Source organism: Phocoena sinus, chromosome 7 (assembly GCF_008692025.1).
Source record: "Phocoena sinus isolate mPhoSin1 chromosome 7, mPhoSin1.pri, whole genome shotgun sequence".
Taxonomy (NCBI): domain Eukaryota; kingdom Metazoa; phylum Chordata; class Mammalia; order Artiodactyla; family Phocoenidae; genus Phocoena; species Phocoena sinus.
In genome coordinates this window covers 15,796,565-15,809,368 of record NC_045769.1, presented here as the reverse complement: position 1 = coordinate 15,809,368, position 12,804 = coordinate 15,796,565, and the positions used below count along the sequence as shown (strand labels likewise).

The 12,804-nt window shown below is 48.8% G+C and overlaps 1 protein-coding gene across 1 annotated transcript; it reads left to right on the top strand.

The window, feature by feature from the left end:
- The first annotated feature begins 2,772 nt into the window (after nt 1–2,772).
- On the top strand, nt 2,773–10,731 carry LOC116756819. Its single transcript, XM_032637789.1, is given in 8 exon segments — nt 2,773–2,959; nt 3,279–3,490; nt 3,561–3,791; nt 8,797–8,812; nt 9,648–9,729; nt 9,731–9,815; nt 9,818–10,115; nt 10,118–10,731. Coding segments are annotated over 8 exon segments (1,725 nt in total).
- Nucleotides 10,732–12,804: the final 2,073 nt, after the last annotated feature.

The following is a 12,804-nucleotide window of genomic DNA, read 5'->3' as shown; positions in this document are numbered from 1 at the left end:
GAGCTTGGGAGTCTTCCTCTCAGTGCCCATTGTCTGAAAATTGCATTATTATTTGAGAAAAAATGAAGGCCCAACTTCTTGGTATCCAGACCCCCCAGTCACCGGGACCTGTCATTCCCATTCCCCAAACTGGAGAAAAGTCCTTCCAGGCAGGAGAAAAGTTGGGCAGACTAGAAATGCGCTGCTCCACAGGGTGGGGCTGATGTGCGTGTCCCTCCTGAATGATTCCTAGCAGCTGCCACCACTCTGAGCGGAAGGGAAAGGAAGGACTCCTCCAGAGGAGCCCTAGACCCTAGTGAAACCAATCATCCTTCCCCAGCTAACGGCCTTGTGAGGTAAACGCGAAAGAAACAAGCAGGACCATTCAGGAGAGAATGTCTTCACAAGGCTTCACACGTTATTTAATAGGAAGGCTTGGAAAACACCTTTCCCTGTGAAAGTCTGGGATCAAGGGAACCAGCAGATAAAGTAGAGACAACAGCATGCAGCCCTGCAGTGGGGGCTTGAAAGGAGGCCGTGGCTTTCTCAGAATGGTAGCAGAAATACTACTCAGCAAAAGGGAGCAGTTCTTACTTGTCAGAAAACTACTGATAAAGTCTTACTAGATTTTGGAGCTACTTAGTAAGGGAGAAAAAGAGAAACAGTGTGTACCTGCAGCAGAGGTAAGAAGGTGCACGTGGAAAGGGAATCCCTGTAGCACCTCAGACCTATGTTTTCTATCTCCAAAGCAGGCTGAAGAGGTTCTCAGAAAGCCCAGGCTGTCCTGTTACAATGAGATCATAAGAGTCATCCCTGTAATAGAAAGGATAATCAAAGGTCCCCCCAAACAAGGTCACATTTCCAAGTAGGGGAGGAGGCATGCACTCGCCTTCTCTGATTGGTGAGGTAGCCCCAGGTTCAGAAAGGAGCAAATGGCGTGGCTTCATTTGGGCAGGAAGATCCAGGAAGGCAGGAGCTAGATCCTGGAGCATGGTGAACTCTGTGGAGAGATTGGCAAGTCACTCCAGGAGGGAGAAATCAAAGAAGATTCCTGAGCTCAAAAAGCAGGAAAGTACCCTAAAAATAGAAGTTTTCAGAGACAGACAAAAAGAGAAGAAAGTGAAAAGTCCTGGAAGAAAAGAGGATTTTGCTTGAAGACTGAAAAGGGGAGGGGGAGAGAGAATAACGAAATACTGAAGAACATTAGGACTAAGATATTGCTGATTAAAAAAATCCTAATTGATGTTAGTCAAGGTGGGTTCATTGTAGACAACAAGAAATGACTTTTTCTAATTTGAAGGACACATTTGCACTGGGAAAAGTGGTCTGAATCTCCAATTTCACTGTTCCAGGATATGTGGTCATGGGGGAGATACTTGTATACTAGGGGCTACCAGGATACAGAGAGTTGACTTAAGAATAAGTCATTTAGTTTGCTCCCAGGTTTTAGAATTCATTTATGTTAAAAACAAGAAATAGGGATAGGACTTTGCCCACTCACACATTACAGAAGTGCAGGGTGATGGGAGAAAGCATGGATAAAATCAACACTTGGAACAAACGCTTTTAAGGTACCACTTATCAAAGTACCAGCGTAGGGAGGTCAGGCTTTTCTGGTGCCACCAACCTCTCCCCACCACTACAGGCTGCTAAGGCATCTCTCTATCACCTGTCCCAGGCTCCCTCCCAGGAATCAGACCACACTTTCCAGGAAACTTCTCAGAACATGCCTGGTGTCCTGGGGTTGGCAGCATGAGTGCTCAGAAAGCCTGGCACTCCTTGGTCTAGAGGCTTGGGTTCCCCATCTTGGGAGAACTGGCGAAATTGTGTTGCAACAACAGCACTTAATCATACTGGCACATTATCATTGTATAATAATAGTAATAAATCATTATATAAGAGTAATAGCATATATGTATTGAGCACTTCATAGGTACTGGAATTATCCTCAAACATTTACAAAGATTAATTTACTTACTGCTTAAAAAAACCTAGATTGTACCCAATTAAAATGAGAAAAAACAAAGAACCAGAGACATTACTTAACTTGCTCTAGGTTACACAGCTAGGAAGCAACAAAACTAAGATTTAAACCCCCCACAATGTGGTGTTGCCACTCCTGTTCAGTTAGAAAGCCTACAGGTTTCTAACACTGGCATCGAACCCCAAAGGGATGGAATCTGGGAGCTGGTGAAATATTTTACCTCTCACTGTTTGCCCTGTTCTGGTTGTAAATAAATGTCAACAAAAGTTACCTTTAATGCCTCCGGGAGGCACTGATCTATCTTATCTCGATTGAAAATAATTTGGAAATTTACTCCCTTTCAGTTCCCTTTTTAAAAGCTTCCAATGAAACAATCCCACTTTAAAATGTTTGCTTATTTTAAACACCCCGTTTTCTTACTCCCAGAGTTTATTAGCCTGTATTTCCGTGCGGAGAAGAACCTGAGACACAGCATCATTCAGCCGCCCCTGCTTCGGGCCGGGCACGTGGCAGGCAGCTGGTGAGTATTGGCAGAAAGAATCCAAATCTTCCTGCCCCCTGCGGATCAGCGCTATATTTGGAACGTGGCGTGGGCCGGGCTTCTTGAAGTCCTCCTAGGCCCCTAGCCGTGTGGCGAACCTCTCCTCCTTGCGGACCGCCTCGTGGTGGTGGAAGGTCTGGGGTCGGATGCCAGCGCCGCCCCCGCGGGGAACTGAGAGGAATTTCCAAGAGGAAACCCGAAGATGCCTAAGGTATTTCCAAGCCCTCAACCCTTCGCGTCCACGTCCCGCTGACCCGCCCGCCCGACAATGGGAAGGTTTGTCAGGACACCTTTTGCGTCTTTGAAAGCCGTGGGGACAATGCGGAAGGCGGCGGGAGGCGGGAGAGGGTTTCGGAGCCCCGCGGGGCTGGGATTCGGGGAGAAGCCGGCTTGCGGACCAAAAAGCAGCAGAGATATGACGGGACAGACAAGCGACTCCGCGCCCCGCAGCCACCGCACTCGGTGTCTCTTTCTTCTTAACCTACATATTTGGGGCTTCTCTGCTCTTTTTAAGAATAGATGCGGGAAATTCCCTGGCGGTCCAGTGGTTAGGACTCCGCGCTTTCACTGCGGGGTCGGGTTGAGTCCCCAGTGGGGGAACTAAGATCCCTCAAGCCCCGCAGCGGGGCCAAGAGGAAGGGAGGGAGGGAGGAAGGAAGATAGATGCGAACCGAGAGCTATGGGGCGGGCGCTGGGAGGGCCCGTGGACATCCAAAGATGGTAAGGACACCACTGGATCATAGACCTTCAGACCCTGAAATCGTGACGTCACAGAATCCGGAGACTTAGGGGCTGAAGACCAGTTTCCATACGAAGACAAAACAATTAACAAGCTAAGCAGCGATGTCGAGTGGCTGAGTTTGCAAGGCACCGTGCCAGCTGGTTCCCCCGCGCGCGACGAATGCGCCGGTGACGGCGTCCTTGTGTCTTCGACTTCTCCCCTGCCTGCACTTCGGGATCGCAAGCTTGAAGATTACTGGGCTGGGGTTTGGGGTCGGGGGCTGCGAAAGGGACACGCTTAAGTCGTTGTCGTTGGCCCAGTTGTGCGGGGACTAGCCTGTCGCCCCGGGCGTCCTCGAGTTCTCTCCAGCCCGGGAGACTGCGCGGGAGCGGGCACAGGCCAGCCCCAGGATGCGGATTCCACCCCACCCGCCCGAGGAGCCTCCCCGGGGACCTGTCGCGGTGGCTGCCCTCGGCGGTCCCCGCGCCCGCACTTTCCCCCCGATGGTCCTTGAGCTCAGCTACGAGCTACCTCGGGCGTCCGCGTTAAAACGCACAGAAATCGAGGTGATCCCCCTCCTCCCATCGCTGGCCGCTGGGTCTCAGCGCAAATCCCTTTACACCTGGATCCAAGAGTGTGGAATTAATTTGTACGCTGAACGGCTACTCGGAAGGGTCTTTTGAAAGAATGTAATAACTCTCCTAGCGAATATCTTAAAACACTACTCTCTGCTCTGGATCTGCTCGCATGTCCACACCTGTTGGTGACCAGCAGCTTCCCCTTCAGTTGTCACGGGCGATGACACCCACAGCTGTCAACTGGCGAGGTTTTGTTAATTTAACCTCTAGACTTTCTTGGTTAGCCATATAATCCACCCTCAAATCCCCACGTTGTCACTGAATTTTGACTTGGAAAGCACACCCCTGTTTTGAGGGACCGAGGGGAGCCCACGGAAAAGCCCTGTAATGTGCGGAGGCGCAGCCGTCATCCCCGCCACGTTAGGAAAGATCACGAGCGCCCGCAATTAGGAGGCAAATATTTACCTAACTTTCCTGGGAATACAAAGTCAACAGTCTGAGTGTGCGTGTTTGTGTGTGTGTTTAGAGACAGAGGGAACAGTCAGAGCAACAAATAGTTATCCAAATTATGGCCGTTTCCAAAATCCAAGCATTAGTCCACAATCTCCCATTTTCTAAGAAACCTGGCGGCGTTTAGTTCATTAACGTGGGATTGGGGAGAACGTAGCATTTCAATAAACAACGTTGTGAAGTATAATGGCTTTCAAATCTTGCTGCTCAGTAGAATCACCTGGGGCGTCTTTTAAAAATTGCTGCTGCACCTCCCCTCCCCACCCCCACCCCTACTCCCAGACCAATTAAATAAATGTCTCGACCCGGGGGCGGGACGGGTGCTTCCGCGTTTTGTTTTGTTTTGTTTCTTAAGCGCTCCAGGTAATTCTAAACTGCAGCCAGAGTTGAGAACCTCTGCTAAGGCTCCAATCAGGAAATAAGTTTGCTGTGTGTGAATTTAATAAGAAATTGACTCTAGGGACAAATCTTTTCCTTGCAGAGTTCAGTCTCAAATTTTCTTCCAAGCAAAAACTGTCTGCTTGACAACTTGAAGTTAATCCTTCCCCTCCCCACCCCACCCCACCCACCTCCCCAGCCCCAAGCTGCAAGTCAGGTGCAATTGCTCTCCACCTCCCAAGTTTGACTAGAAACTAGTTTTAAATGCACACACAGTAGACATATAAATCTTATCAAAGTATCATTTCCATGTGATAGAGAGTACTGTCATTGTGGTAAGAGATAGCTGAGCCACTCAATTATTACCATGGTTCTTGAAATAACTGCTGAAATAAAAGTGTTCTCTTCTTGCAGCGATTAAACACTTTCTCTCCCGTTTATTTCGGAATGTGTGTTTGTAATACTAGGGGTTAGGAGAACTTTTTTGCACATCTTCTCTACCTTCTTTCTTCCTACTTCAGCACTACCCCCTCTTCCACCCCATGGAGATGTGGTATTTCTAAGCCAAAGATAATCCAATTTTACATGCAAAGACAATTTTTTCTAAAGGAAGTGTGCACATTCTTCCTGAGCTCCTAGGAATATTCTTGGAGATTGAACACTCTTACTTCCCTGAATGTATTTTATAATCAAGCATGATGGTGAATTTATCACCGAAGCAAACTTGCCTCTCTTTGGCATGTTTTAGTTTTGTGTAAGAGAAAGGAAGCTGCAAGTTTGATCAATGGATAGAAACAATGCTAATGGTATGTATTACAAAGCTTTTCTTAAATGCACGATGAAAAGAGATCTAGCAAAAGATAGATAAAATCTCTCTCGTAATTTCTTCATTCACATAACTTGGAACCAAGCTCCGGCTAAGGTCATTTCTAATACTCATTTCATAAATATTTACTGTAGTAAATATTTGATATTCCACAAACTTACGCTATAACATATACAATAAAAACGTATTGTTTCAAAGGAAGAAGTATGCTATTTATCTTTAACAGGGATGCAGTTCAATGCCCACGGCATGAAGGTGATCATCTTTGTATCATAACAGAAATTTAAAATACGAATATTAGCTAATGGGAATTAAATGATTAAAGAGGATGAGTTGGATCACAGATTAATAGCGGATTACTCAGCTACTGAGATGATACATTTAGCAAGTCTATGAAGGATAATTTATTTAAAGTGGCAAAGATTGAAGAATTAGTAAAACAGGGAGTAACACATAATGAGAAATTTAATAGCTCCTGCTCTCACTGTTGTGGGGAAATTTCACTGCATTGTAAGCTTATCCCAACTATGTAGGTGCTGCCAGCTTTGGAGGGGATGGGGCAGATGCGCTTATAAAGAAGGTAGCCAAAAGGATTCATACCTTGAAATCTTAAAATGCAGAAAATGATCGGAAATGGAGGCCAAATGTCTTTTAGTCTCTCCACTGTCTCCTGTCACTGACTACACTGCCGTTCGAGTTTTGCTGTAATAGAACTGATTTTTCTCATAACTCAAGGTGCTTTTTGGTATATTTTTTCACCTTTCAAAATTCCTTATGAAGTCGGGGGAAAGCAGTTGTTTACCTAAGTCCCCCAGGGTCTCAGGGGTTATTGAGGGGAAGTGTGAGAAAAGGGAGCCAAGTCACTTAACATTCAGTCCAGGGTTTCCCATTAAGCCAAGCCAACAGACTTGTTATCTGCCACTTAGCGTATGCCAAGAACTGGCTAAGGCTTTGTGGATAGAGTGGGTGACCAGACAAGGTTTCTGCCCTTGTTTTTACATTCTGGTTGCAAGAGATTGAGGTAAAGCATATGACAAATAAATAAGACCACTGCAGATACTAGTGTTAAGAAGAAAATAAAACTTCAGTAGATATTCCCTTGCGGATAGAGTGGTGAGGGCAAACCTCTCTGAGGAGGTGATATTAGACCCTTGCAAACCTGAATGAAAACAAAACTAAATATTCACATGGGGCTTGTTTCCAAAGCATTTTCACCCATATACCCTCCTATGTATACAAATCCTTATGCCTGCCAACCCCAAAAGGAAAGCAGGGCTGATTCCTTTTGTTCCCATTTTGCAGATGAGAAGCCCGAGGCTCAAAGAGGTTAAATAACTTGCCAAGGTCCTTCCAAGAAAGGAGAGAGCCATTATTCAGACTCATATCTCGTGGGTGAGATTACTGGTCTTTAGAACCCAAACCAAGGTTCTTTATGGATGTGGACACTGTTCACCAAAACATATTACATTTAGAGGCCAAGTATTTAATCTATCAATCACCGACAAGATGAGTTTCTTTCACTGGAAATTTAGATTCTACAGAAGCCTCAAGATAATTCTAACCAGCAGTCTCAGAACCCAAGCAGAATCTGGGCCATGGAAACCACGAGTTCTTGAGCAGGTATTCAGGCCAGACAAGGTCGGGCTTTTTGCAGTGATTTTACTAGTGATTCATACTCAAGAGCTGGAGATGTGCCCAGGGTTGAGTCAAGCTCTTCCCAGAAGATGAGAATTTCCATGAGAAGAGAGAAAAGCACTCCACTGTCACAGGAGCCCTCCAGACAGTTCACTGGTCATTTAAACAGTGTCTGCTAAATTCACGCTCTAAGATGCTGGTATACCAGGACTTTCCACGCGATGCAGGAATGGTGAAATCACATCTGCAAAATGGGGGAACAGCTGAATGCCAGAAAACCACTAGAAATCGGAAAAATGTTTTCCATCGCCTCATCCTGATATTCAATTCCTGATAAAGAAGTCAGAAATTAGCAATAAAACAAAGTTAGCCAAGAAAAAATAATCTCTCCATGGTCAGGTACTGAGCTACTAATTATATATATTTGATTTTGAACTATTCAAATTTCTCATTACAAGAGATTTACACCTGCAACCTATGAAAGAAGCAAAATGTGGCCTGTGTTGTGACTCAGGCAATTCAAAAGATCTCTTTCTCATTTATGAGGAATAATTCAGTTTATGTCATTGTTGTACCTTCCTCTGTGGAACATAAATAAACTCTATAAGAAGCAAGCTGGTCCCCAGGTAACTTTAGACAAACTTCTAGGTTGCCAATTTAAGGGAATGAAATAGCAAACACGTGTGTGTGCCCACATGTACACATGGTTACATCCACAAAGCCAAGTTCTGTTACTAGCATGTACATTCTGGTAACTACACATATATATGTGTAACTGCACTTGTACAACTAAACAGTTGTGAATACTAGCAGAATCTCGGCACTGGAGGTAAACAAAGGATACAAGATTAAAATGAATACAGAAATAAAAATAACACAAGTTATTTGTTGGAGGTAAAAGTAAATTAAAACCAATCTCTGAAGTGTGAGTCTTAGTATAAGGAAACTGAAAGCATTTTGCAGAAACTGAGAACAAAATCTGACAACAGAGTTTACTTTTAGGGGAACGTTATAGTAGTGGATTGGGTAAGTCTTTAAAATACAACAGATCTCCCTTGGCCTTCAGGAGTTCCGTTAAACCCTAGAAGTAATTCCATGAAATGCCTTTGCAGGGTACTCCCACATGTGAGTTATTGCTCTCTCAGGCCTATTCAAAATGTGAAATTATTGATAGAATTTGGATAAGGATGTGTATTTCAGGAAAAGAAGTCCCACCAAAATAACTCAGAGCAATTTCCCCATGAAATAAGTTTCATGAAAACAGATTTTTTCTATAAATGCTTCTTGTTTTTATTGTCAGTGCAGACACAAAACATACCATATTGCAATTCTTAAATTGCAGTCATACCACTTATCAGTGGCCCATAAATTACTTCACTCTATGATAGATACAAATGCTCCATTCAAGTTTGGTTAATAGTGTCAAGATATCATGCAGACAGCTTGCATAAATACATGAGGAATAACAGCATACCCTCAGTAGCTTCTGTGATTTTTAGGCATGAAAACTTTGTCTTATTCCAAATTTCAAAAGATGGAATAAAGAATGTTTTCATATAAAATACATTTGGAACAATTCAGGGTTTTTTTCTTTATAAAACATCTAATCCACCTGCAACATACACTCTCAATTCGTCTTTTTAGTTACAAAATCGGATAGGTACGTATTCTTTTTCATCTAATGTGATCAGATGTGAACATTTCAGTGATTTCTAATAATATCAAACAGGTGAATTCAAAATAATATTTTTCTGATAAGCATAATATATATTTGTAATCAAAGGATGAAAGACCTGTCAGTTGATTTGTCAGTTTCATTTTTTGAGCAGTATTTTCTATTTGATCAGATAATTGAAAGTCAGTTGTTTCACAGTATAAAATCTTGAATCAATTACCAACACGCCTTTACTGTCGCCCCTACTTTTGAAATGTATTTGGACTAGAGGTACGGGAGAAATATTACTGCTTATCAAACAACTTTTCCAGAAATCTTAATGCACAAAATTTCCAGATTTATATATTCTAAAATAAATTATTTTAAAAATGAAATTAAGAAAAAAGGCAGGGGAAGCCTACAGTTTCTATTCCGCGTGAATAGCTTTCAGTATCTTCCAGGTGGGGGCAACAGTAAGTCAGCTTTGAGAAGAGAAGAGAGAACGGGCTCGTTAAGCTCCCTGAGCCCAGTCACAGAAGATGAAATGACTTCCTGGTAGCAACACCGTGAATAAAACAATCACAAGTTTCCAGGAGATGGAACTTCTGGACTCTGTCGGGCCGCTAGCAGACGGATCCACCGCCATGTGCGCGCCACCCTTCCTGTGCTCCGAAGACTCCAGCGGCAGATGTGAACGCGCACGCGCGTTGAGCACCTGCCCAATCACGCACTTATGCGGACTGTTGGTCGGTGCAGCCTCCCAACTCCGGCCAGCGCCGTGCCCCCGGGGGTTGAACGTCACTCTCAGCGCTCCGGCTCACTCACTCGCCATGGCCTCCAGGAAGCAGAGAAACCGTTCACGTTTACATCTCATTCATGCTTCCTCTGGACAATTCAGGTCCATTCACAACTGCTGCAGACGTGAGCTAGCACCTATACCCTTAAAGAAACTCTCAAGTCACAGCAGCCAGAAAACCATCTTCCAGGCGGGGCAGCGGGCATCCCACTGCTCCTTCCTCCTCTTCTTGCAAATCCTCGGACCCCAGGAAGGGATGGCTGTGCACTCTGGCGAGGGTGAGGGTGGTGCATGAAGCGGAAGTTGACCTTGCACAGTCCAGGGAGATGGGACTGCCACCAGCATCCCCGCCTCCTCGGTTTCCTTCTCTGGCCCAGCGCGGAAGCGTGGACTTGAAAGGCCAGAGACGCGGAAAACCAAAGCTCTGCCGTGACCGGGCGGTGAGGGGGTGAGCGGCCGGGGGCCGCCCTCCGCAGAGGGCGGAGAAGCTCAAGCGCACCGGGCCAGAGGCCCCCTTACTCTCGGACCGCGCTGGAGATATGGGAGGGAGGCCAGGCGTGTGGCCCCACTACGTGTCGCTCCTCCGCGCGCCGCCCGCCTCCGCCGCCGCCCGCGCCCTCGGGCCGCCGCCGCCGCCGCCCCCAGCCGAGCCCGTGGCCGCGCCCTCGGGCCGGTACTTGAGCCAGCAGATAACCCAAGTGACGACGACCGAGAAGAGCGCCAGGATGCTGGCCACCGACAGGCAGATGGGCCCCACGGGCGAAGGCAAGGGCAAACCGGCTGCCGGGGCCGCATCAGGGGACGTCCCGCCCCCCGGGGGGGGCCCGCCGCCCCCGTAGTGGTTGACGAAGATGAGGCCGGTGAAGAGCAGCACCACCATGGAGAGGAAGGAGAAGACGACGCACACGCAGCCCGCGGTGAGCGCGGCGCGCTTGCAGTTCTGGCAGCTCTCGTAGGAGCCCGGGGCGCGCAGGCCGGCGCTGGAGCTTGGTCCTCGGGCCGCGTCCTCGGCGGCCGCCGGCGGCCGCGGCGGGGCCGGGGCGGGCGACGGGGCCGCGGCGGGCGCTGGGTGGCGTGCGGGCAGCGGCAGGAGGCGGTCCTGGGGCAGCGGGTCGTGCGCGGCGCGTAGGGCCAGCGGGAAGGCCTCGGCGAGCTTGGTGTTATTGGGAAGGCCGTACACGCGGCTGTCCGGCAGCGGCGTGCGGTGGCGGCACACGGGGCAAGCGATGGCGCTGGGCGGCCCGTGCCAGGGCGGCGGGCGCAGCGGGCGCTCGGGCGCGATGGTGGCGGCGGCGGCGGCGCGGAGCTGCAGCCGGCTCAGGCACTCCTGGCAGAAGGTGTGCAGGCACGCCAGCAGCTTGGGCGCGCGCCGGTCTGCGTCGAAGTAGTTGTAGCAGATTTTGCACTCGTAGTCCTCAAGCGGAGGGAGGCCGGGGACCGTCACCGATGCGCTCCTGGCTCCCACGTCCCGGGCTCCCGCCGTGGCGTCCCGGGCCACTGTCGAGCTCCGGGGGCTGCTGGTTGGGCTCCGCTCGCCGCCGCCGCTGTGGCTCGCCGGCGCTGCCATGGCACGACCCGCCCCTCATCGGGGGTAAGGAGAGGCGCCTTCCTCCCCCTGCGCCGCCGTCTCGGCTCCTGGCACGGAGGAGGCGCTTCTGCCTCCCGCCTCTGGCCGCTGTTGCCTGGCGGGGGAGGCACCGCTGGCTGGGCCGGGCGGGGGCGCAGCGGCGACCGCCTTCCCCCCACTCCCCCAAGGAGGCGCGGGCGTCGTGGTCCCTCCCAGTCCCCGGGAGCCTCTCTGCCGTCCCCCTTGGGCCTCTTAAGGCGACTTCCCAGGCCGCTTTGGATGTCGGTTTTTGTTGGACTTGGGAGTTGAAGGAGGGTGGGGTGTGCGATGCGGGAACGGAATTTGGGGTGCGGCTGCTTTAAGGAGTCGGTGCCCGTGCAACACCCCACCCCACACACACGTTCAGGGTCGTGGTAGGAAACCTGGTCCTGCTTTTTCCTTCTCCTTCTCCCTTCCCACCCCCCCCCACCCCCCCGCCCCGTATCCTTGTTAGTCCGTGTTTATCCTCCTTGGTCTGGGGCTGAGTCCCTGGCAAAGCCTTCTCTCCCCCCACCCGCAGGAGCTCACCGGTGATGTAATGCGGGACCCGCGCAGGGAGGGGAAGCAGCAGCCCCAGCGGTGGCGGCAGCGGCGGTTCTTGTCCTTTGTGAAAATCGTGATCTCATTTCTCCGGCCAGGGGCTAAAGCCAGTCACCACCAAGCCATTTACACTTTCCGCTTTTATTAGCAAAGCCCAGGCAGCCCTGCCTCGTTCTTCTCGGGGTGGAAGCCGACGGATGGCATTTTCCTTTCACCATCTAGAGGAAATTTTCGAGCTGAACAGTGTGTTTGCCCCCACCCCCCGAAATATTGCTTCCTGAGTCTTAAGGAGGCATGAAAACGCAAACTCATAGCCAGATCTTGCTGATTTCCCGACGCTGACTGTACGGGATGGTGGTAGCTATCAGTACTTCGTGGGTGTGCATGCGGTTCCAGAGCCAGAGAGGGGAAATGTTATTGTCAAAGCGGTTCACAGAATTTCAGTCCAGCTTACATCTAGTCCCTGGCATCACTCACCCCCTTGGTCCACTTAAACTTTTAATACACAAATGTAGAGAGCTGGAAGCTCCATGAGTAACATGAGACAGATCTTCTTGATTTTATTAAAACCAAGAGAAGCCATGTGAGTAGCTTAGCAAGAAGTAACACTTCTTGAAGGAACACTCAGTAGGGTACAGGAGTGGTGTGTTTGGGGACTATCTGAGAGGTGATGTTTAGATATTCCTAGTAAGAAAGTTCTGTTCCCCTGTTTCTCCAGGTTGGTCCTCACCCTAGGAAGAGATGAGCCTCCCCAGCCCCAAAAAGGAAGAGAAAGAGGACGGCTTTCTGGGGCCCCATGAGATGGGAATGTTCCCACTTTCTATCTGGATTCTCTGCAGAAGACAGCAAGATAACCCAGGGGATATTGGTGGAAAGGGTGAATGAATGGGAATCAAGCTGAAGGAAGAGAAAGAAGGAAAGAAAGATACCAGTAAACCACCAATGTACAGACCAGAGGAGGAATTGTCATAAATAACTATTAGGTTTCTATGACATTTGAAAATAAATGTACTTTTTACTGTATGTGAACAGTGAATGTGATTGATGTCTTAAGTT